The sequence below is a fragment of the Anomaloglossus baeobatrachus genome, chromosome 6 (assembly GCF_048569485.1).
Source record: "Anomaloglossus baeobatrachus isolate aAnoBae1 chromosome 6, aAnoBae1.hap1, whole genome shotgun sequence".
Taxonomy (NCBI): domain Eukaryota; kingdom Metazoa; phylum Chordata; class Amphibia; order Anura; family Aromobatidae; genus Anomaloglossus; species Anomaloglossus baeobatrachus.
Genome location: NC_134358.1, coordinates 568,658,805 through 568,685,190, shown reverse-complemented (window position 1 = coordinate 568,685,190; position 26,386 = coordinate 568,658,805). Strand labels below are relative to the sequence as shown.

Here is a 26,386-nt window from a genome sequence, read left to right as displayed (position 1 = left end):
GGTAATATCATGTGAGGCTTCGCTGGGGACGACCTCTCAGAGGCTCCCAGAATCTATAAAAAAAAAAAAAAAAAAGGATGATCCAAATGTTTCATTCAGAAGAAGTCCAAGTAACGGATTCATAATAAAATAATAATAGAGGATAATTACGCTCCCTTCTCGTCCGTGTTCTGTGGCGGAAATAAAATCAACGTCCAATCCAAGTTATGGCTTTAATTTCCGGATATGAAGAAAAAAAAAAAAAAAAAAAAAAAAAAAGGCAAATATTTCCATAAAAAAGTAACAAAAGAAACCACAACGACCCTGAATGAGTCTAATAAGATTAATACAGAACACATGAGGACGTGCTGTCCTGACGTCAGGGGATGTGGAGTGCGACACGGAGAAAGCTCCACAAGTAACGCAAAGACGCCTTGTATCCAGGACCACTGCCCTCCAAAATGTTTCTAAGTGAGACTGACCCGTAAGAAGTCCTGAAGTAAGGATCCAACCCGAGGAATGGTCTTCTCACCCCACCGAGGTAAGAGGCACAAAAAGAAGGTGGAGGAGGTGGTGATCCGGGGCCAGGAGGAGACTCCAGTTGGGCCAGGCGTCCCACAGTTTAAAGGTTTGGCAATACCAGTCTCTTTCTAAAAATTCCACCAATATTTGGACCTTCAGACGTGGACATTCCCACCACTTGTTTCTTTTTAAAAATGTTCTCCCAATCTCCAGTCCTCCCTGGAGTTACACCACGGAGCTGGCGTCGGCCGTGCTGTTCAGGGTGTCCACCACGTCGGCCCGCTCCATGTTCACTAAGGCTGCACACAAAACTTCCAGCGTGGAGCTCTCCTTGGACGACCAGTTAGTGAGAAGAGTGTGAACTGGATCTTCTCCTCTAGCGAAAGAATCTATAGTGTCTTCTTCATAACCCAACAAGCTGGCCAGGCGCTGCCAGTCTTTCCCGCGACTGGTGTCCGTCAGGAGCCGCTCCACTTCCTCTTGCTTGTGCGGCGGGAGGTTGATGTAGAGTTTTGGCTCCAATTTGGCTGTAGAGACAAAAAAAAAAAAAAGTAAATTTTAGCTGCAAACTAGAATGTTGCAGAAGTACAAGATCTCATGGTCCTCTATTAACTCATCAGCACCATCCTACAGTGTCCATGCCCAGAGGTCCCTCATCAGCACCATCCTACAGTGTCCGTGCCCAGAGGTCGCTCATCAGCACCATCCTACAGTGTCCGTGCCCAGAGGTCCCTCAACATCAGCACCATCCTACAGTGTCCGTGCCCAGAGCTCCCTCATCATCAGCACCATCCTACAGTGTCCGTGCCCAGAGCTCCCTCATGATCAGCACCATCCTACAGTGTCCGTGCCCAGAGCTCCCTCATCAGCACCATCCTACAGTGTCCCTGCCCAGAGGTCCCTCAACATCAGCACCATCCTACAGTGTCCCTGCCCAGAGGTCCCTCATCAGCACCATCATATAGTGTCTGTGCCCAGAGGTCCCTCATCAGTACCATCATATAGTGTCTGTGCCCAGAGTTCCCTCATCATCAGCACCATCCTACAGTGTCCGTGCCCAGAGCTCCCTCATGATCAGCACCATCCTATAGGGTCCGTCCCTGAAGCTCTAGGACAGACATTGAGCAAATTGCCAAAAGGAGCAGAGGACCATAGCCGGAGGGAGAGTCCCAGCTCTGAGCTTCATCGTCCTCTACAGCGATGGACACTGCTGGCCACCATTGCCTGCTGGCCATGAAGGCTCCACCATACCTTTGTTGAGTTGGTTGTGTTCCTGAAGACTGTGTGTGTCCAGAAAAACGCCGCTATCGCTGTGAAGCTTCTCGCCCTCCCCGGATGCGGCCAGCTCCCCCGCTCTTTGTTTGGCCAGGAGCTTCTTCTGCTTACAAGTGACCCAGCTGAAATCCAAAGACAACAAAAGAGTGCGGTCATTCGGCTGCAAGATGGATCAGTCGGACCTATACTTGAGAGTCTGGTCCTTGCGGTTACTCTGGGGGCACTCGCTGCTCATGCCAATGTATGATCACGGGGGGCCATCACTACTATTTAAGCATCTCGAAGACGAAAAGATGCGACATAGAAGACTGGACGATCAGATGGTCAACTGCTCCACCGAGAGAAGCCATGAGAAGGGGGAAGGGGCTATAGGACGACAAAAAGGATTGGATGATTCTGATCAAAAAACCTTCATGATCCTCACACAAAAAAACCCAAAACAAACCCAACCACCCGCGGGAGGGACGTCAGATGCCCACAGCTCCGAAATAATAGTCTTAGTGTCGGATGAATTTTGGAGAACTAAGAAGAAAGTTTTGGCCAATTTACAACCTCCACGTCGCGGATCCAAGTGGCCGGTGCTCAGAGGAGATTTTACTTCTATTAGAAAGAGAACGTAGCGACAGAACAGCAAGAGATGAGATTTGTGAAAGGCTCGGACCTAATCCACCGAGCGGGACGCTAATCCTATTCATATACTGGGAATCGGTGGGAAACAGCCGCCGAGGGGACAAAAGCCTCATCCTACGACTGGAATGTCCTCCCTACCGAGAGCAGAAGATAGGACAACAAGCCCGGCCCTGGGAAAACCTGCGCACCGGTCTCCTAGAGGGAGGACACGCAACGCAGAAGGTTTCAGGAAGAACTTTGAGGAACTTTTCTCAAGAACTGAGCTTTAATCTCAAAAATTTTCCCAGGAATGTCCCGGAAGGATGAACGATCTCCGAGCAAGGAAACATGAAAACCCAAACCTAATACTAAATATGTGACCCCCCGCCCACCTCCAGACCCCTCCAGAGATGGCATCCAGAGAAGAAACAGCAAAGAAGACCACGAGGAGGACATCACATGGACTCACCACTTAAAGGCCACGTATCCGATCAGGCCAACGACCACCGCAGCCAAGACAGAGCAGTAGACGGGAATGATGTTCTTACTATTGTCCTCCGGGGAGATAAACTGCGGAGAACCGGACATTGTGGTGTTGTCGATGCGACCATTACCATCCGTGCGCCTCAGGATAGACTGATCCTTATCTGCGGGGAGAAGAAGGATGGTGAAGAGAAGTGGTACTGTGCAGTGTATATATACAGAATAATACAGGTACTGAGGATTACACCCAGCATACAGGACAGGAGAAGTGGTACTGTGCAGTGTATATATACAGAATAATACAGATACTGAGGATTACACCCAGTATACAGGACAGGAGAAGTGGTACTGTGCAGTGTATATATACAGAATAATACAGACACTGAGGATTACACCCAGTATACAGGGCAGGAGAAGTGGTACTGTGCAGTGTATATATACAGAATAATACAGATACTGAGGATTACCCCCAGTATACAGGACAGGAGAAGTGGTACTGTGCAGTGTATATATACAGAATAATACAGGTACTGAGGATTACACCCAGCATACAGGACAGGAGAAGTGGTACTGTGCAGTGTATATATACAGAATAATACAGATACTGAGGATTACACCCAGCATACAGGACAGGAGAAGTGGTACTGTGCAGTGTATATATACAGAATAATACAGGTACTGAGGATTACACCCAGCATACAGGACAGGAGAAGTGGTACTGTGCAGTGTATATATACAGAATAATACAGATACTGAGGATTACACCCAGTATACAGGACAGGAGAAGTGGTACTGTGCAGTGTATATATACAGAATAATACTGATACTGAGGATTACACCCAGTATACAGGACAGGAGAAGTGGTACTGTGCAGTGTATATATACAGAATACTGATACTGAGGATTACACCCAGTATACAGGACAGGAGAAGTGGTACTGTGCAGTGTATATATACAGAATAATACAGACACTGAGGATTACACCCAGTATACAGGGCAGGAGAAGTGGTACTGTGCAGTGTATATATACAGAATAATACAGGTACTGAGGATTACACCCAGTATACAGGACAGGAGAAGTGGTACTGTGCAGTGTATATATACAGAATAATACAGGTACTGAGGATTACACCCAGTATACAGGACAGGAGAAGTGGTACTGTGCAGTGTATATATACAGAATAATACAGGTACTGAGGATCACACCCAGTATACAGGACAGGAGAAGTGGTACTGTGCAGTGTATATATACAGAATAATACAGATACTGAGGATCACACCCAGTATACAGGACAGGAGAAGTGGTACTGTGCAGTGTATATATAGAGAATAATACAGATACTAAGGATTACACCCAGTATACAGGACAGGAGAAGTGGTACTGTGCAGTGTATATATACAGAATAATAGAGATACTGAGGATTACACCAGTATACAGGACAGGAGAAGTGGTACTGTGCAGTGTATATATAGAGAATAATACAGATACTGAGGATTACACCCAGTATACAGGACAGGAGAAGTGGTACTGTGCAGTGTATATATACAGGATAATACAGGTACTGAGGATTACACCCAGAATACAGGACAGGAGAAGTGGTACTGCGCAGTGTATATATACAGAATAATACAGGTACTGAGGATTACACCCAGTATACAGGACAGGAGAAGTGGTACTGTGCAGTGTATATATACAGAATAATACAGGTACTGAGGATTACACCCAGTATACAGGACAGGAGGAGTGGTACTGTGCAGTGTATATATACAGAATAATACAGGTACTGAGGATTACACCCAGTATACAGGACAGGAGGAGTGGTACTGTGCAGTGTATATATACAGAATAATACAGGTACTGAGGATTACACCCAGTATACAGGACAGGAGAAGTGGTACTGTGCAGTGTATATATACAGAATAATACAGGTACTGAGGATTACACCCAGTATACAGGACAGGAGGAGTGGTACTGTGCAGTGTATATATACAGAATAATACAGGTACTGAGGATTACACCCAGTATACAGGACAGGAGAAGTGGTACTGTGCAGTGTATATATACAGAATAATACAGGTACTGAGGATTACACCCAGTATACAGGACAGGAGAAGTGGTACTGTGCAGTGTATATATACAGAATAATACAGATACTGAGGATTACACCCAGTATACAGGACAGGAGGAGTGGTACTGTGCAGTGTATATATACAGAATAATACAGATACTGAGGATTACACCCAGTATACAGGACAGGAGAAGTGGTACTGTGCAGTGTATATATACAGGATAATACAGGTACTGAGGAATACACCCAGTATACAGGACAGGAGGAGTGGTACTGTGCAGTGTATATATACAGAATAATACAGATACTGAGGATTACACCCAGTATACAGGACAGGAGAAGTGGTACTGTGCAGTGTATATATACAGAATAATACAGACACTGGGGATTACACCCAGTATACAGGACAGGAGAAGTGGTACTGTGCAGTGTATATATACAGAATAATACAGATACTGAGGATTACATCCAGTATACAGGACAGGAGAAGTGGTACTGTGCAGTGTATATACAGAATACAGATACTGAGGATTACACCCAGTATACAGGACAGGAGAAGTGGTACTGTGCAGTGTATATATACAGAATAATACAGATACTGAGGATTACACCCAGCATACAGGACAGGAGGAGTGGTACTGTGCAGTGTATATATAGAATAATACAGATACTGAGGATTACACCCAGTATACAGGACAGGAGAAGTGGTACTGTGCAGTGTATATATACAGAATAATACAGACACTGAGGATTACACCCAGTATACAGGACAGGAGAAGTGGTACTGTGCAGTGTATATATACAGAATAATACAGATACTGAGGATTACACCCAGTATACAGGACAGGAGAAGTGGTACTGTGCAGTGTATATATACAGAATAATACAGATACTGAGGATTACACCCAGTATACAGGACAGGAGGAGTGGTACTGTGCAGTGTATATATACAGAATACAGATACTGAGGATTACACCCAGTATACAGGACAGGAGAAGTGGTACTGTGCAGTGTATATATACAGAATAATACAGATACTGAGGATTACACCCAGTATACAGGACAGGAGAAGTTGTACTGTGCAGTGTATACAGAATAATACAGATACTGAGGATTACACCCAGTATACAGGACAGGAGGAGTGGTACTGTGCAGTGTATATATACAGAATAATACAGATACTGAGGATTACACCCATCATTCAGTTTTTCTGAGGACCTGAACGGTACGTATACCCAGTGATACATGTATTTATTACTTCTGTGGTACTGGAGAAGGTGCTCTATTAATCCACTTTATAGGCGACGTGGTGGTTAGCACTGTATGGTGGCTCAGTGGTTAGCACTGCAGTCTTGCAGAGCTGGGGTCTTGGGCTCAAATCCCACCATGGAGAACAACTATAAGGAGTGTGTATGTTCTCCCCGTGTTTGTGTAGATTTCCTCCCGCACTCCAAAGACACAGTGATAGGGAACCTAGATTGTGAGCCCCAATGGGGACAGTGATGCTGATTTATGTAAAGCGCTGTGGAATTAATGGTGCTATATAAAGTAAATGCTAGGTGCACCCTTAATGAAAGTAGGAAGGTTTCCCCAAAATACAGTTGGTATATAGAAAATAAACTACTTTTTCTCATATAATGGAGCAGTAACAGGAGTGATACTTACTGCCATCCTCCAGTGATGTATACATTGTGCTGTTATCCTCTTTGCGCTTTAAAATTGGCACATCCTTATCTGGGGAAAACAAAAATATCAGATATAATTAAACTATGGACCCCAAGTTACCTCTGTACCCGAATCATACTCCAGAGCTGCACTCACTATTCTGCTGGTGCAGTCACTGTGTACATACATTACTGATCCTGAGTTACCTCCTGTATTATACTCCAGAGCTGCACTCACTATTCTGCTGGTGCAGTCACTGTGTACATACATTACATTACTGATCCTGAGTTACCTCCTGTATTATACTCCAGAGCTGCACTCACTATTCTGCTTAGTATTGGAAGTTGTCTAGTTTGTGATGACCAGTTTCACTTCACAGCTGGTCAGCTGAACTCACCAATTATGTTATTACTAGCCGACCATTTAAACTCTTTGTGGGTTAGATGAAGCAGGGAATTTTGGGAGATTTCAGCTCTGAAGGCTGCATTTTGTGGATTTATAGTGTATAACAGGCTGTAATAAGAGCATGTTCAGTTGTGTGAGCTGATCGCTAGCTCTGAAGGCAGCGGATATTTTTACTGTAAGCTCGCGTTCACACATTGTGTTTTTGCTGCATTTTCTCATTGGATTTATAACAAGAGCCGCTTCTCCCAGCTCCTGCAGAAGTGAGGAGTGCAGACATCTTTACTTGTCCTGACAAATGGAAAACTGCTGCGTTTCTGAGATTCCTCAGGTCACTTTCAGACGCATTTGCTGCTTTTTTCCACCAATGAAACCAACGAGAAAGTGCAAAAATCCAGCTGAGTTTGCTGCTTTTGTGGTGACTAACTTTATTTAAACATGTACTGCAGACAAAAGGACAAAAAAAAAAAAAAAAAATCCCCATGTGTGACACCGTCCGGGACTCATTGGCTTAATGCTGCAGAGAAGAAGTCTCCGGATCCTAATAATGAGGCGTCTGACAGCTCAATAATCCTCCACGAGCTCAGAGGTAGCGCGAGACCCTAGAGCTGCCCCCCTCCGGCTGCACCCCCAGCTGCGCCCCCCACCCAGCAACACTACACTGCCTGCACAACACATGCGGCCCCCTCTCTGCCTTTGAAGTGTCTGTGTGATGAGGGTCAGAGGACGAGGTCACAGAAAATATTCACATCCAAAAAAACAAATAACCTCAAAAAGAAGGTAACAAGAAGCTGATAGTGAGGAAAAGAGCAAACATGGAGGAGGATAGAGAGCAGACGGCAATCCCAGGACACCATCTACAGAAGACTGCCCCTATGTACAAGACTAACTACTATAATACTGCCCCCTATGTACAAGAAAATAACTACTATAATACTGCCCCTATATACAAGAATATAACTACTATAATACTGCCCCTATATACAAGAATATAACTACTATAATACTGCCCCCTATATACAAGAATATAACTACTATAATACTGCCCCCTATGTACAAGAATATAACTACTATAATACTGCCCCCTATATACAAGAATATACCTACTATAATACTGCCCCTATATACAAGAATATAACTACTATAATACTGCCCCCTATGTACAAGAATATAACTACTATAATACTGCCCCCTATGTACAAGAATATAACTACTATAATACTGCCCCCTATGTACAAGAATATAACTACTATAATACTGCCCCCTATGTACAAGAATATAACTACTATAATACTGCCCCTATATACAAGAATATATCTACTATAATACTGCTCCTATGTACAAGAATATAACTACTATAATACTGCCCCCTATGTACAAGAATATAACTACTATAATACTGCCTCTATGTACAAGAATATAACTACTATAATACTGCCCCTATGTACAAGAATATACCTACTATAATACTGCCCCTATATACAAGAATATACCTACTATAATACTGCCCCTATATACAAGAATATAACTACTATAATACTGCCCCCTATGTACAAGAATATAACTACTATAATACTGCCCCTATATACAAGAATATATCTACTATAATACTGCTCCTATGTACAAGAATATAACTACTATAATACTGCCCCCTATGTACAAGAATATAACTACTATAATACTGCCTCTATGTACAAGAATATAACTACTATAATACTGCCCCTATGTACAAGAATATACCTACTATAATACTGCCCCTATATACAAGAATATAACTACTATAATACTGCCCCCTATGTACAAGAATATAACTACTATAATACTGCCCCCTATGTACAAGAATATAACTACTATAATACTGCCCCCTATGTACAAGAATATAACTACTATAATACTGCCCCCTATGTACAAGAATATAACTACTATAATACTGCCCCCTATGTACAAGAATATAACTACTATAATACTGCCCCTATATACAAGAATATATCTACTATAATACTGCTCCTATGTACAAGAATATAACTACTATAATACTGCCCCCTATGTACAAGAATATAACTACTATAATACTGCCTCTATGTACAAGAATATAACTACTATAATACTGCCCCTATGTACAAGAATATACCTACTATAATACTGCCCCTATATACAAGAATATACCTACTATAATACTGCCCCTATATACAAGAATATAACTACTATAATACTGCCCCCTATATACAAGAATATAACTACTATAATACTGCCCCTATGTACAAGAATATAACTACTATAATACTGCCCCCTATGTACAGGAATATAACTACTATAATACTGCCCCCTATGTACAGGAATATAACTACTATAATACTGCCCCCTATGTACAGGAATATAACTACTATAATACTGCCCCCTATATACAAGAATATAACTACTATAATACTGCCCCTATGTACAAGAATATAACTACTATAATACTGCCCCCTATGTACAGGAATATAACTACTATAATACTGCCCCCTATGTACAGGAATATAACTACTATAATACTGCCCCCTATGTACAAGAATATAACTACTATAATACTGCCCCCTATGTACAAGAATATAACTACTATAATACTGCCCCTATGTACAAGAATATAACTACTATAATACTGCCCCTATGTACAGGAATATAACTACTATAATACTGCCCCCTATGTACAAGAATATAACTACTATAATACTGCCCCCTATGTACAGGAATATAACTACTATAATACTGCCCCCTATGTACAAGAATATAACTACTATAATACTGTCCCCTATGTACAAGAATATAACTACTATAATACTGCCCCCTATGTACAAGAATATAACTACGATAATACTGCCCCCTATGTACAGGAATACACCGGCTATAATACTGCCCTGTTCTAGACTTTACATTTCTACCCCTCAGTCTGGATTACTTGACGCTTGGATGTTTTGTCTCCGGGATGATTGTGGTGATTGTCCTTGGATGAATGGACTCGGTAAAATCCGTAAGGAAAGGATTAAGCACCAGATAAGGGGGGGTGGGGGGGCAGGGGGTGCGTCCGGGGGTAAAATCGCCCCCCAGGAGCCGCTCCTCCCGGGGCAGAGTCTGGAATATCCCCTTTATGGATCTTCGCTGGAGATCTGGTTCTGCCAAGAAAACCGTAGTTGAAAGACCCTGAATGATGTGTTAGTGGGTCGGGGGTCTCCTGCTGCTCTATTGAGGGGGATGCCAGCGGCCTCGTCTCATGCCCTGGACCAGGTGGGGGGGGGGGGGAGGTCTGTTGGGTTCACACGTCCTCACGGCTATGGATCATGGAGGCATCGGTCACCATGAGACTTGGTGATGGCACCTGGACATTAGAGAGGGGGGCACGGCCCGGCGGCCAAGAAGGGGATTAGAGGAGACCCGAGGATATAGGGGGCGACTGCTCCAAACCCTCAGCTCTGATAAGTGATTGTCCAGGACTAGTCTCTACTCACTGACAGCAAGCAGAGGTGTATATGGATGGCGCAGTGTATGGGGCGGCGATGGCGGCACTTACTCATGCACAGGATGTCGTGGTGGGGGGTGCAGTCTCCGATTTGGACCTCCGTCTCCAGACACCGGGTCCGGCAGGGCAGGCAGGGGGAGCGGCTGCTCTTCACCTCTGAGTAGGAGCCCGGGGGGCACGGCTGGCACTCCGTGTTCTCCGTGCGGCTGCAGGGGGTCTTGGCGCCAGAGCCCTTGGGACACACCTGGCAGGAGAGGCAGACGCTGCCATCGTGGAGGTAGTGGCCGTCCGGGCAGTGGCAGACAGCATCGTGGCTGGCGGTGCAGGTGGAGTTCATGGCCCCCGGGCAGGTGGAGCACGGCTGGCACCGTTCTGTGCCGCTCAGCACCGCAGAGAAGGAGGAACCTGCAAGAAGGCAGCGCAGGTCAGGAAGCTACAGAATACAGCAGAGGGCGCCATTGTGCATCAGCCATTCCGGACTCTGGGAAAGCTGGGTCACAACTTCATAGCAATAGTCTTATGTAGGAAAGCTGTAAAGGCGCCATATTACCCATCACCCAGCTTTCCCAGGATCCTGAGCTTCCTCTAGACGTTACTTACCCTCTGTGCACGGCTCGCACACTGTATCTGTATTACCACAGGGCACGGACACCCCGAAACCTGGGGGGCACAAGGAGCAGCACTCCACACCCGCAGTGGACACCCCGCTCTGACACACGTCCGCCACAGCCACCTGCAAAACAGAAGAGAGGTGAGGAGAGAAACGGGCCGAGCCGCAGAGCTCGCAATCTAATCCGCCAGCCCCGAGGAGGAGCAGCCGCAGAGCTCGCAATCTAACCCGCCAGCCCCCGAGCAGCCGCAGAGCTAAGCAATCTAACCCGCCAGCCCCCGAGGAGGAGCAGAGCTCGCAATCTAATCCGCCAGCCCCGGAGCAGCCGCAGAGCTAAGCAATCTAATCCGCCAGCCCCCGAGGAGGAGCAGCCGCAGAGCTCGCAATCTAACCCGCCAGCCCCCGAGGAGGAGCAGCCGCAGAGCTCGCAATCTAACCCGCCAGCCCTCGAGGAGGAGCAGCCGCAGAGCTCGCAATCTAACCCGCCAGCCCCCGAGGAGGAGCAGCCGCAGAGCTCGCAATCTAACCCGCCAGCCCCCGAGGAGGAGCAGCCGCAGAGCTCGCAATCTAACCCGCCAGCCCCCGAGGAGGAGCAGCCGCAGAGCTCGCAATCTAACCCGCCAGCCCCCGAGGAGGAGCAGCCGCAGAGCTCGCAATCTAATCCGCCAGCCCCGGAGCAGCCGCAGAGCTCGCAATCTAATCCGCCAGCCCCGGGGCAGCCGCAGAGCTCGCAATCTAATCCGCCAGCCCCGGAGCAGCCACAGAGCTCGCAATCTAACACGACGCCAGCCCCCGGAGGAGCAGAGCTCGCAATCTAACACGCCAGCCCCCGAGGAGGAGCAGAGCTCGCAATCTAACACGCCAGCCCCCGAGGAGGAGCAGAGCTCGCAATCTAATCCGCCAGCCCCCGAGGAGGAGCAGAGCTCGCAATCTAATCCGCCAGCCCCGGAGCAGCCACAGATCTCGCAATCTAATCCGCCAGCCGCAGAGCTCGCAATCTAATCTGACAGCCCCGAAGCACATACCACTCCAAGGAGCTGCACCACCTATGCAGTGTGCAGAAACTAACAGGGAAGGGGGCTGCAACAAGAGGAATCACAGGGGTCTTTAGTTTTCCAGCGGGCTCCATGGGAGACTTATAGCCAAGTACTCAATGGTGGCAATGAGCCGCAGTACCCCTGACGTCCAGCGGAGGCGCTGCAGACAGTCTCCTGTGTGCTCTATGCCGGTCAGGACTAAAATATACCACAGACATCACAGGATGGAGATCAGGACCCCAGCACTGAACGGGTTAATCTGCCCCCTCCATGAAAGCTCCAGGACCTGCAGTGTCACCTCCCCCCACAGAAACCTCCGGGATCTGACACTTTCCCCCACCTGACACACAGACAGACACAGACAGACACAGACAGACACAGACAGACACAGACAGACACAGACAGACACAGACAGACACAGACAGACACAGACAGACACAGACAGACACAGACAGACAGACACAGACAGACAGACACACACAGACAGACACACACAGACAGACACACACAGACAGACACACACAGACACACACAGACAGACACAGACAGACACAGACAGACACAGACAGACACAGACAGACACAGACAGACACAGACAGACACAGACAGACACAGACAGACACAGACAGACACAGACAGACACACAGACAGACACACAGACAGACACACAGACAGACACACAGACAGACACACAGACAGACACACAGACAGACACACAGACAGACACACACAGACAGACACACACAGACAGACACAGTGTCCACCTCCTGTGCGGCACCAGTGGTTTTCCTCTTTGGAGGTGGCCTCTGAGCGGCTGCAGCGGAAACCAAGCCCCGCCCCCCGACTCCGCCCCCCGACACCCACCATCATGACATGCAAGAGGCGCTCATGATATCCTCCAGGACAGAGTATCCTATCCCATCATGTGTGGTGTCTAGGCCCGTCCCCTGCGGAGCCCCCTGCGCAGCCGCGTGTCTAGGCCCGTCCCCTGCGGAGCCCCCTGCGCAGCCGCGTGTCTAGGCCCGTCCCCTGCGGAGCCCCCTGCGCAGCCGCGTGTCTAGGCCCGTCCCCTGCGGAGCCCCCTGCGCAGCCGCGTGTCTAGGCCCGTCCCCTGCGGAGCCCCCTGCGCAGCCGCATGTCTAGGCCCGTCCCCTGCGGAGCCCCCTGCGCAGCCGCATGTCTAGGCCCGTCCCCTGCGGAGCCCCCTGCGCAGCCGCATGTCTAGGCCCGTCCCCTGCGGAGCCCCCTGCGCAGCCGCATGTCTAGGCCCGTACAATGCTGTACTGCCCCTGTAGCTCTGTAGAGTGTCAGCTCCTGGGGCCGCCGTGGTGAGGGAGCGGAAGAGGGGGTTGTGTCTCGCCCTCTGTGGGGCGGGGCCAGTTTGTGCGTTACTTGCAGTTTGGGACCGGAGCTGAAGAGACCCGGGAGAGCGGCGCACAGCGGCCATGTTCTACCCCGGGAGGAGGGAGGCTTAAAGGACGACTCCAGACACAGGCGAGATACTGGGGGCGGGTGCAGAGGGTCTCCCACAGCCACCCGGGGAGGGGGGGGGGGGGATATTCTATCAACATGTCCCCCACATTCGCGTTATCCTGCAGAGCGTCGCCCCATCATGCCCCGGGGCGCAGCACTCAGATACGCGGAGCCTCTCCCGAGCTCAATGTCGCCCCCTGCAGGGTCCAGACGGAACATACCGGGCACAAGCATCCAATGTGGAGGCGAAACCTCGCGAGGAAGAGACCCCAGGACACTGAAGACCCCCCCCCCCCCCCTCCCGGAACGGGGAACTGGACAAACCCTCCAGCGCCACATGTAAGGACATGCAGTATAGAAGAGGTAAGCCCCCCCCCCCCCCCGCACTGCACAGCCATCCCTCCCCCCCAGCACTGCACAGAGCCCCCATCCCCCCCAGCACTGCACAGAGCCCCCATTCCCCCCTCCATCCCCAGCACTGCACAGAGCCCCCCATTCCCCCCCTCCATCCCCAGCACTGCACAGCCATCCCTCCCCCCCAGCACTGCACAGAGCCCCCATCCCCCCCAGCACTGCACAGAGCCCCCATTCCCCCCCTCCATCCCCAGCACTGCACAGCCACCCCTCCCCAGCACTGCACAGAGCCCCCATCCCCCCCTCCATCCCCAGCACTGTACAGAGCCCCCATCCCCCGCCCCCTCTCATTGATAGCACTGTGCAGCCCCCCCCCCATCCATCCCATCCCATCCCCAGCACTGCGCAGCGCCCCCCCCCCAGCACAGCCCCCCCCATCCATCCCCAGCACTGCGCAGCGCCCCCCCCCCCCAGCACAGCCCCCCCCATCCATCCCCAGCACTGCACAGCCACCCCTCCCCAGCACTGCACAGAGCCCCCATCCCCCCCTCCATCCCCAGCACTGTACAGAGCCCCCATCCCCCGCCCCCTCTCATTGATAGCACTGTGCAGCCCCCCCCCCCCCATCCATCCCATCCCCAGCACTGCGCAGCGCCCCCCCCCCCCCAGCACAGCCCCCCCCATCCATCCCCAGCACTGCGCAGCCCCCCCCCCCAGCACTGCGCAGCCCCCTATAAGAATGTCCCTGCTGACCATAAGTGATCGCCCCCCGTGTAGTGACCAGGCACTTCCAGACGAGCGGCGATGGATCAGCCATGTCAGGAAGGGTTAATGGACACTACGTGAATCCTCGGTCCAGATCTTGTTCTCATTAGGCCCCGACTCCCCTATAATGATCGGATTACACACAACCAGCTCCATATTTGGTGCGGACGCCGCTGTCTCCCCCGCGAGGACGAACGATGGCGCGGAGCATCTGGAGACATCAGAGGACGAGGGGGAGGGGCAGTGCCCAGAACACCGGGGGGGCACCAGCTCCCAGCACAGGGGGATGTGGGGGGCACCAGCTCCCAGCCCAGGAGGATGAGGGGGGCACCAGCTCCCAGCACAGGGGGATGAGGGGGGCACCAGCTCCCAGCACAGGGGGATGTGGGGGGCACCAGCTCCCAGCACAGGGGGATGTGGGGGGCACCAGCTCCCAGCACAGGGGGATGTGGGGGGCACCAGCTCCCAGCACAGGGGGATGAGGGGGGCACCAGCTCCCAGCACAGGAGGATGAGGGGGGCACCAGCTCCCAGCACAGGGGGATGAGGGGGGCACCAGCTCCCAGCACAGGAGGATGTGGGGGGCACCAGCTCCCAGCACAGGGGGATGAGGGGGGGCACCAGCTCCCAGCACAGGAGGATGTGGGGGGCACCAGCTCCCAGCACAGGAGGATGTGGGGGGCACCAGCTCCCAGCACAGGAGGATGTGGGGGGCACCAGCTCCCAGCACAGGAGGATGTGGGGGGGCACCAGCTCCCAGCACAGGAGGATGAGGGGGGCACCAGCTCCCAGCACAGGAGGATGAGGGGGGCACCAGCTCCCAGCACAGGAGGATGAGGGGGGCACCAGCTCCCAGCACAGGAGGATGAGGGGGGCACCAGCTCCCAGCACAGGAGGATGAGGGGGGCACCAGCTCCCAGCACAGGAGGATGTGGGGGGCACCAGCTCCCAGCACAGGAGGATGTGGGGGGCACCAGCTCCCAGCACAGGAGGATGAGGGGGGCACCAGCTCCCAGCACAGGAGGATGTGGGGGGCACCAGCTCCCAGCACAGGAGGATGAGGGGGGCACCAGCTCCCAGCACAGGAGGATGAGGGGGGCACCAGCTCCCAGCACAGGGGGATGTGGGGGGGGGGGACGGACCGGTTCCTCGTATCGGGGAGGGGGGGGGGGGCACCAGCTCCCAGCACAGGGGGATGTGGGGGGGGGGGGGGCGGTTCCTCGTATCGGGGAGGGGGCCTTGTTCTCACGTATCAATAATTCCCAGTTTGGATTTCTTGGGTCATTTTGTCGTCTGGAACTTTTTCTCCCGATTGGATCCAGTTTCCGAATATCGTATGACAAGCAGAATACGACATGGAGGACGATCCCAGGAGCGGGGGCCGCCATTGTCTCCTGACAGCCGGGACCACACCACCAGGCAAAGCAAACGCTCATCTTGTGGCCTCCAGACTATGGGGCACCTCCGCACCAGGACACATCACCGAGGTGGGGCGGCCGTCCCCCAACACAGCTGTGTCTGTCCATCACCAACCCCTGCCGCCATCCAGGGGGAGACCCTCCAAGCCCATCACTCGGCCCCATACGGATACACAGAAGAGGTGGCACCTTCCGGTACTGGTCCATGACACCACGAGACCTGGTGGCAGCCTAGGAGGACGATGGACCGAGCTCGGGAGGTCATTGGAGCCACAAGGCCGCAGCTACACAACGGCATGCTCTCTGGTTTATTCTATAGACAGTGATGCCAGTCTGTGGGCAGAACCCATTCCACACCGTCTGGAGACCTGTGCAGTGCCAAGTCTGACGCCACCTGAGGACTACACTGTAGGTGCTGCAGTTAGTCCCCGGGTGGTAGAACCCAAGTGACTATTTCCTAACGGACGCAGTGGTTCGACCGGAGCCCGGCACCGCGCACCCGCCGTGTACAGAGCCCGCCACCGCGCACCCGCCAGGTACAGAGCCCGCCACCGCGCACCCGCCAGGTACAGAGCCCGGCACCGCGCACCCGCCAGGTACAGAGCCCGGCACCGCGCACCCGCCAGGTACAGAGCCCGGCACCGCGCACCCGCCAGGTACAGAGCCCGGCACCGCGCACCCGCCAGGTACAGAGCCCGGCACCGCGCACCCGCCAGGTACAGAGCCCGGCACCGCGCACCCGCCGTGTACAGAGCCCGGCACCGCGCACCCGCCATGTACAGAGCCCGGCACCGCGCACCCGCCAGGTACCGAGCTCATCATCTTCCCAGGAACCAGCAGAAATGTGGTTTTTCTAAGCTCTGACCACTTAATTACTGAGGCCGAGAAGTCGCGTTCAGGGGATGAATGAGCCGCTTCTCTCGGCTGAAAGGGCCTCTTCAGACCTGCGCCCGCCCTCGTCCGGCAGCTCCCGGCTCAGATGCAGCCATTTACTGACTCACTTCAGGAACAGCTCCACGGCATGGGCTGCAAATTCAGGGGAAAATGCCGGGGGGCAAAAACGAAAAAACAAGGTGAAGCCGTAATTTTTGGGTTCTTGTCACCGGCGATTATAGGTCAAGAAATGAACATCCCCTTTAAGGCTGCGGCCGGGCGAAGATGCACAGAAATAGGGTTTAAAAAAACTGAAGTTTGGAAAAGTTGCACAATCACAGTGTCCGGCGGCCGCTTATTCCTCCCGGATCAGAAAGGATCACACACGTCCGGTGATCATCTGATAGATCGGATCCTGCAGAAATCCACTGGGAAAATGATATCTGCTGGATCCATTTTTTAACATTGGGGTCTATGGAGAGCGGATCCAGTAATGGATTACTATTTATCCTTCATTTTTCTTGAATTTGTAAAGGATACATTTTTTTTTCTTACAGGATCCATTACAATTGGAAGATAAATAGCGATCAGTTAACGGATCCGTTCTCCATAGACTCCAATGATAAAAAAAATGGATCCGGCAGATATTTGGCTAGTGGATCTCTGCAGGATCCATTCTAATGGATGATTACAGGACACGTGAACCCGGCCCAAGCCTCCTCGCAGCGGAGAGTCTGTTACAGTTGTATCTGGTCTGGACATTCCGGCAGTTTGCTACAATGTATCAGCGCAGGACATGGATCAGGCCACAGTCTGAGTTCAGCTCCTGGAGGAGGATTCCATTATCTGAAACTTCTCATTCACTGACAACAGCCGAGATATTGGAACCGGTGAAAGCGTGAACCACCGAGGACGCTCGCAGAATTCAGATAAAAAAAAGCTCAAAGTCGTGCAGAAGTTTTGCAACTTTTGGTATTTTTTTTTGCCAGTCCTGGCAGGGACCGTTACTTTTTGAGAAGTTGGGAGTGGGACGGGACGAGGCATTGAACAAACCCGGGATAGTGTAAAGGCGTCAAATTCATGAAGAGGCGCACACGAGGCGCCGGTCCTGCCGCCCGGAGGCTTTTAGAAAGACGCCGTTTTCACGCTACATTGTGCCAGGACCCGGCATTTACACTGGCAGCTGTGACCCGAAGAGAACAAGAAGAACTGTCATGGGCACGGCAGAGGTACCTCGTCAGGCGTCCTGGCCCCGGATGTGTTACAACACTGGATCCCGGCAGTTTATGATGATCCCTGTTCTGTTAGATCCATTACCCCCGTACAGCAGGAGAGCTGCGTACAGTATATCTGCAGATGGGTACTGGGGACGGTGAAGATGATCCCATCGATGGGGAGGGGGGAGACTGACGCCAGCGCTCACCGGCAGAGGAGTCTGGAGATCCGCCAACAACGGTGAACTAATAACGTGCTAATGAGAGAAATCCTGGGGCGGATCCGCGGCCATTACTCGCCCACAAAAACACCTATACAGACACCTCCGCTTCCGAGAAAGGTGGGCGACAGCAAACATGGCTGCCACGGGGCGAGCTCGACAGACCCAGGGGCCTGGGAAGACTGGACGACAGCCCCCCCCCCCCCCCCATGGCAGCCGACAGCCGCCGCCCCATGGCAGCCAACAGCCCCCCACCCTCCCTCCATGGCAGCCAACAGCCCCCCACCCTCCCTCCATGGCAGCCGACAGCGGGCATCTTCATACAGTTTATGAAACATCTGCGCCATGTGAACATGACCTCGTGGGAAAACCATTTCTAGAGCACTATTGATCCCATTAACACCTACAAGACACGTGGCCAATCAGCAGCGCAAAAACAGCGGCTCAGACACTGACCCCTTTAACGAGGCGGATGGAACACGATGCATCGATTCATAATAGTGATACATTGTATCAATCCACATCACAAACTTAACTCTTTCACTACCTCTCCCTGTTCTAAGGCGGCGTTCACACAATTAGGATTTGGTGCAGAAATTTCTGCATCTCTGGGCAGGAAAAACACAGCGGCAGAAACGCGTTATTGGGGCAAACTTTTCCCATTCATTATATTGGGAGAAATCTACAGTAAAAATACTAAGAGAATCGTCAGTCGGGAGATTTCCGCACTAAATTTGCAAAGAGAAAATACTGGACGTCTGGAGGAGACTTCAAGACTTCATTGACTTTGCGGCATCAGGAAACCCTCCTGCACTCAAAACCGCGAGGTGTGAACACCGGCATAGACGAGCAGCAGAACCACGGACCGGCGGTGACCGGAGCACGCGACAGCGACTACATTGCATCATCTGCACCGCAAGAAGTGATCCCCGGGAGACAGGGCGCAGGGGACGCGGCTTCGGCCCAAAAACTTTCCCTCCTAAAAATCTCACAGATCAATGAAATCGGCTGCAAAAAATCAAAACCTGTAACAACGTGTCACACAGAGACGAGACGTTGATGCCACATCAGGGGAGATTTCCCAGATCTGCACCCGGATGCGGTGATACCCGGGACCCGCGTGCTGCCATTATGGGCCCATCTAGAGCGATAGCGGCACTGACTAATCCCCGTCAGTCAGCGAGGCGGCTGTGATCTGGCGGCGGGGCGCTCGTAATGAGGTGCCGGGCAGGTCCCCACACGCTGCCTTCTCTCATCACATCTTTGTCTCCTGACATGGTGCCGGGGGCAGCCATCTTACCATCCGGCGCACGATATTCCACCCGGGAAGAAGTTTATGTCCAATGAGAGGGATCGCACCCTGCGCTAAAGTGCCTGGATCAGAGTTGCAAAAGTAAATGCGCCCCTAATGGCTATTCCAACATGGCAGCGCCCAATGGTGTAACTTGAAGCTCATGGGCCCCAATGTAAAAGTTCCAGCGTGGCCCCCAATTATTGCAGTGGGACTTTGGGGCCCCCTAAGACTCCAGGGCCCATTGCAGCCCCTGCACCCATTGTAGTTACGCCCGTGGTGGCTGATCGGCTTCCCGCGACACCACTCGCAGAGGATTAGATTGTAAGCTCTTGTGTCGGGGTCTCCTGCAGCCCATGTCGCCCCATTTGGGGTGTAATGAAGGCTCAGATCACACCCCAGTCACAGAGCTCCGCATTCGGGGGGACTACAACGCTCAGTCTGCAGTCAGGAGCCTCCACTGGGAGTTGTAGTCCCAGGAGGAGCGCTGCTCCTGTACATCAGACATTCATTAATGCAGCCACTGTAATTAGGATGAGGTCATTAATCCCCCAGTAACCCCGTCACTGCCGGAGAAGCCCCAGAAAGTAAGAGAGAGGGTCCCACCTTGGAGATGAGCAGCAGGGAGAGGGTCAGGAGGGTCTTCATGGCTCCACAGATCCAGGGGCACCAGACTCACGATCTGCCGGCTCAGTCCTGCCACATAGTGCAACAGCACAGGCAATGCTGGGGGTTGTAGTGCGGCTGCCCCTGTCCTCAGCCTCCGCACACTCCTAACATCAAGGCATGAAAGAGGGGAATGCAGCAGAGGAGGAGGAGGAGGGGAGACCTAAAAAAGAGGCCGAACTTTCAGGAGGATGATGATGATGATGACTGAGGGGGCAGGATCTGGGAGGAGGGGGAGCAGGCAGGAGACAATGAGCAGCAGCCCTGCCTGTGTTAACCCCTGCCCTGCTGGGCCCTGCCGCCTGCAAATAACAGGTCTGATACTGGGGCAGGAAAAACGCACCCAAAGAAAGTGTGAACGTGACGCAGGGCAAGAGGAAACACTGGAAACACCCTGATAAACTTTCCTGTTCCAGAAAGGACTTTTGTTTGTGCGAAAAAGCACAGAGAAAGAGAAAAAAAGTGCGGAAAAAAAGCAAAAAAAGAGCAAAAAATAGCAACAGAAAGCAGAAAAGTGCAGAAAGAGAGCAAAAAAAGTGTGGAAAAAAGCACAGAAAAAGAGAATAAAAAGTGCGAAAAGAAGCAGAAAAGTGCAGAAAAGCACACAAAAAGAGCAAAAAAAAGCAGAAAGGTGCAGAAAGAGAGCAAAGAAAGGAAGAAAAAGAGCAAAAACGCACAAAAAAAGCAGAAAAGTGCAGAAAAAGAGAAAAAGTGCGAAAAGAAGCAGAATAATGCAGAAAAAGCACACAAAAAGAGCAAAAAAAGCGTGAAAAAGAGTAACAAAAAGCAGAAAGAGAGCAAAAAAGTGTGAAAAAAGCAGAAAAAGAGCAAAAAAAAAAGCAGAGAAGTGCAGAAAAAGAGTAGAAAAAGCGTGGCAAAAAGAGAGCAAAAAACGTGAAAAAAGCAGAAAAAGAGCAACAAAAAGCATGAAGAAAAGCAGAATTGTGCAGAAAAAGAGGAAAAGAAGCAGAAAAGTGCTGAAAAAGCACAGAAAAAGCAAAAAAAGCGAGGAAAAAGAGCAACAAAAAGCAGAAAAGTGCAGAAAAAGGGCAAAAAAAGCGTGAAAAAGAGCAAAACAAAGCAAAAAAAGCAGAGAAATGCGGAAAGAGTAAAAAGCGTGAAAAAAGCAGAAAAAGAGCAATAAAAAGCAGAGAAGTGCAGAAAAAGAGTAGAGAAAGCACAGAAAAAGAGCAAAAAAAGCAGAAAAGTTCAGAAAAAACAAGAAAAAAAAGTGCAGAAAGAGAGCAAAAAAGTGCAAAAAAAAAGCATAGAAAAAGTGCAGAAAGAGAGCAAAAAAGTGCAAAAAAAAAAAAGCATAGAAAAAGTGCAGAAAGCGTGCCTAAAGCAGCAGAAATGACTGCAGCGCTCGCTTCCCGCTCCTCCAGGATCCGTGTCCTCCGCTGTGAATAAGAACATTCATGGTTACACAAGAGGCTGAAAACTCCTGGAAACTCTTCTCACCGCTGAGGGTTTGTTACAGTTGTATCCGGTCCACACAATCCTCTGGAAACACTTCAGCAGCACAAACCTGTCCTGACAGTCTGTTACAATGTATCTGTGCAGGAAAAACTATCGGTCTGGAGATTTCCTTGTCGTTTCAGCCCCAATATCACCGTTATAGGGACACTGGTATTGTGGTGTATGGGCACTGTGGTATTGTAGTGTACGGGCACTGTGGTATTGTAGTGTATGGGCACTGTGGTATTGTGGTGTACGGGCACTGTGGTATTGTAGTGTATGGGCACTGTGGTATTGTAGTGTATGGGCACTGTGGTATTGTAGTGTATGGGCACTATGGTATTGTAGTGTACAGGCACTGTGGTATTGTAGTGTATGGGCACTCTGGTATTGTAGTGCATGGGCACTGTGGTATTGTAGTGTATGGGCACTGTGGTATTGTAGTGTATGGGCACTGTGGTATTGTAGTGTATGGGCACTGTGGTATTGTAGTGTATGGGCACTGTGGTATTGTGGTGTACGGGCACTGTGGTATTGTAGTGTATGGGCACTGTGGTATTGTAGTGTATGGGCACTGTGGTATTGTAGTGTATGGGCACTATGGTATTGTAGTGTACAGGCACTGTGGTATTGTAGTGCATGGGCACTGTGGTATTGTAGTGCATGGGCACTGTGGTATTGTAGTGCATGGGCACTGTGGTATTGTAGTGTATGGGCACTATGGTATTGTAGTGTATGGGCACTGTGGTATTGTAGTGTATGGGCACTGTGGTATTGTAGTGTATGGGCACTGTGGTATTGTAGTGTATGGGCACTATGGTATTGTAGTGTACAGGCACTGTGGTATTGTAGTGTATGGGCACTGTGGTATTGTAGTGTATGGGCACTGTGGTATTGTAGTGTATGGGCACTGTGGTATTGTAGTATATGGGCACTGTGGTATTGTAGTGTATGGGCACTGTGGTATTGTAGTGTATGGGCACTGTGGTATTGTAGTGTATGGGCACTGTGGTATTGTGGTGTATGGGCACTGTGGTATTGTAGTGTATGGGCACTGTGGTATTGTAGTGTATGGGCACTGTGGTATTGTAGTGTATGGGCACTGTGGTATTGTAGTGTATGGGCACTGTGGTATTGTAGTATATGGGCACTGTGGTATTGTAGTGTATGGGCACTGTGGTATTGTAGTGTATGGGCACTGTGGTATTGTAGTGTATGGGCACTGTGGTATTGTAGTATATGGGCACTATGGTATTGTAGTGTACAGGCACTGTGGTATTGTAGTGCATGGGCACTGTGGTATTGTAGTGTATGGGCACTATGGTATTGTAGTATATGGGCACTGTGGTATTGTAGTGTATGGGCACTGTGGTATTGTAGTGTATGGGCACTGTGGTATTGTAGTATATGGGCACTGTAGTATTGTAGTGTATGGGCACTGTGGTATTGTAGTGTATGGGCACTGTGGTATTGTAGTGTATGGGCACTGTGGTATTGTAGTGTATGGGCACTGTGGTATTGTAGTATATGGGCACTGTGGTATTGTAGTATATGGGCACTATGGTATTGTAGTGTACAGGCACTGTGGTATTGTAGTGTATGGGCACTGTGGTATTGTAGTGTATGGGCACTGTGGTATTGTAGTGTACGGGCACTGTGGTATTGTAGTGTACGGGCACTGTGGTATTGTAGTGTACGGGCACTGTGGTATTGTTGTGTATGGGCACTGTGGTATTGTAGTGTACGGGCACTGTGGTATTGTAGTGTATGGGCACTCTGGTATTGTAGTGTATGGGCACTCTGGTATTGTACTGTATGGGCACTGTGGTATTGTAGTGTATGGGCACTCTGGTATTGTAGTGTATGGGCACTGTGGTATTGTAGTGTACGGGCACTGTGGTATTGTAGTGTACGGGCACTGTGTTAGTGTACGGGCATGTGGTATTGTAGTGTATGGGCACTCTGGTTTTGTAATGTATGGGCACTCTGGTATTGTAGTGTATGGGCACTGTGGTATTGTAGTGTATGGGCACTGTGGTATTGTGGTGTACGGGCACTGTGGTATTGTAGTGTACGGGCACTGTGGTATTGTAGTGTACGGGCACTGTGTTAGTGTACGGGCATATGGTATTGTAGTGTATGGGCACTCTGGTTTTGTAATGTATGGGCACTCTGGTATTGTAGTGTATGGGCACTGTGGTATTGTAGTGTATGGGCACTGTGGTATTGTGGTGTATGGGCACTGTGGTATTGTAGTGTATGGGCACTGTGGTATTGTAGTGTACGGGCACTGTGGTATTGTAGTGTACGGGCACTGTGGTATTGTAGTGTACGGGCACTGTGGTATTGTAGTGTATGGGCACTGTGGTATTGTAGTGTATGGGCACTGTGGTATTGTGGTGTACGGGCACTGTGGTATTGTAGTGTACGGGCACTCTGGTATTGTAGTGTATGGGCACTATGGTATTGTAGTGTATGGGCACTGTGGTATTGTAGTGTATGGGCACTGTGGTATTGTAGTGTATGGGCACTGTGGTATTGTAGTGTATGGGCACTGTGGTATTGTGGTGTACGGGCACTGTGGTATTGTAGTGTACGGGCACTCTGGTATTGTAGTGTATGGGCACTATGGTATTGTAGTGTATGGGCACTGTGGTATTGTAGTATATGGGCACTGTGGTATTGTAGTGTATGGGCACTGTGGTATTGTAGTGTATGGGCACTATGGTATTGTTGTGTATGGGCACTGTGGTATTGTAGTGTATGGGCACTGTGGTATTGTAGTGTATGGGCACTGTGGTATTGTAGTGTATGGGCACTGTGGTATTGTAGTGTACGGGCACTGTGGTATTGTAGTGTACGGGCACTGTGGTATTGTTGTGTATGGGCACTGTGGTATTGTAGTGTACAGGCACTGTGGTATTCTAGTGTATGGGCACTGTGGTATTGTAATTTATGGGCACTGTGGTATTGTAGTGTACGGGCACTGTGGTATTGTAGTGTATGGGCACTGTGGTATTGTAGTGTACGGGCACTGTGGTATTGTTGTGTATGGGCACTGTGGTATTGTAGTGTACGGGCACTGTGGTATTGTAGTGTATGGGCACTCTGGTATTGTAGTGTATGGGCACTCTGGTATTGTACTGTATGGGCACTGTGGTATTGTAGTGTACGGGCACTGTGGTATTGTAGTGTATGGGCACTGTGGTATTGTAGTGTATGGGCACTCTGGTATTGTAGTGTATGGGCACTGTGGTATTGTAGTGTACGGGCACTGTGGTATTGTAGTGTACGGGCACTGTGTTAGTGTACGGGCATGTGGTATTGTAGTGTATGGGCACTCTGGTTTTGTAGTGTATGGGCACTCTGGTATTGTAGTGTATGGGCACTGTGGTATTGTAGTGTATGGGCACTGTGGTATTGTGGTGTATGGGCACTGTGGTATTGTAGTGTATGGGCACTGTGGTATTGTAGTGTACGGGCACTGTGGTATTGTAGTGTACGGGCACTGTGGTATTGTAGTGTACGGGCACTGTGGTATTGTAGTGTATGGGCACTCTGGTATTGTAGTGTATGGGCACTGTGGTATTGTAGTGTATGGGCACTGTGGTATTGTGGTGTACGGGCACTGTGGTATTGTAGTGTACGGGCACTCTGGTATTGTAGTGTATGGGCACTATGGTATTGTAGTGTATGGGCACTGTGGTATTGTAGTGTATGGGCACTGTGGTATTGTAGTGTATGGGCACTATGGTATTGTTGTGTATGGGCACTGTGGTATTGTAGTGTATGGGCACTGTGGTATTGTAGTGTACGGGCACTGTGGTATTGTAGTGTATGGGCACTGTGGTAGTGTACGGGCACTGTGATATTGTAGTGTACGGGCACTGTGGTATTGTAGTGTACGGGCACTGTGGTATTGTTGTGTATGGGCACTGTGGTATTGTAGTGTACGGGCACTGTGGTATTGTAGTGTATGGGCACTCTGGTATTGTAGTGTATGGGCACTGTGGTATTGTAGTGTACGGGCACTGTGGTATTGTAGTGTATGGGCACTGTGGTATTGTACTGTATGGGCACTGTGGTATTGTAGTGTATGGGCACTCTGGTATTGTAGTGTATGGGCACTGTGGTATTGTAGTGTACGGGCACTGTGGTATTGTAGTGTACGGGCACTGTGTTAGTGTACGGGCATGTGGTATTGTAGTGTATGGGCACTCTGGTTTTGTAGTGTATGGGCACTCTGATATTGTAGTGTATGGGCACTGTGGTATTGTAGTGTATGGGCACTGTGGTATTGTGGTGTATGGGCACTGTGGTATTGTAGTGTATGGGCACTGTGGTATTGTAGTGTACGGGCACTGTGGTATTGTAGTGTACGGGCACTGTGGTATTGTAGTGTACGGGCACTGTGGTATTGTAGTGTATGGGCACTCTGGTATTGTAGTGTATGGGCACTGTGGTATTGTAGTGTATGGGCACTGTGGTATTGTAGTGTATGGGCACT

At 50.2% G+C, this 26,386-nt stretch overlaps 1 protein-coding gene across 2 annotated transcripts; it reads right to left on the bottom strand.

The window, feature by feature from the left end:
* On the bottom strand, positions 1-20,542 carry LOC142244643 (tumor necrosis factor receptor superfamily member 16-like). 2 transcript variants are annotated; one of them, XM_075316904.1, is made up of 7 exons: positions 20,362-20,542; positions 11,101-11,233; positions 10,552-10,905; positions 6,603-6,671; positions 2,855-3,032; positions 1,753-1,898; positions 1-1,028 (listed from the first exon to the last, which is right to left on the bottom strand). In XM_075316904.1, exons 1-7 carry the CDS (start codon positions 20,401-20,403, stop codon positions 727-729), a joined length of 1,224 nt encoding a protein of 407 aa, XP_075173019.1. In that variant the 5' UTR covers positions 20,404-20,542; the 3' UTR covers positions 1-726. The 2 variants fall into 2 exon arrangements, with proteins under 2 accessions (XP_075173019.1, XP_075173020.1); XM_075316905.1 differs by lacking the exon at positions 20,362-20,542 and adding an exon at positions 14,728-14,928.
* Between the last annotated feature and the right edge of the window lie 5,844 nt (positions 20,543-26,386).

Bases quoted from the DNA above. Each gene is read 5' to 3' on its own strand.
- LOC142244643 (XM_075316904.1), bottom strand. From the start codon at position 20,403: ATGAAGACCCTCCTGACCCTCTCCCTGCTGCTCATCTCCAAG. The intron at 10,906-11,100 runs GTAAGTAACGTC...GCCTTCTTGCAG, and splicing joins GTGCGAGCCGTGCACAGAGG to GTTCCTCCTTCTCTGCGGTG. The intron at 1,899-2,854 runs GTGAGTCCATGT...TTTGGATTTCAG, and splicing joins GGATACGTGGCCTTTAAGTG to CTGGGTCACTTGTAAGCAGA.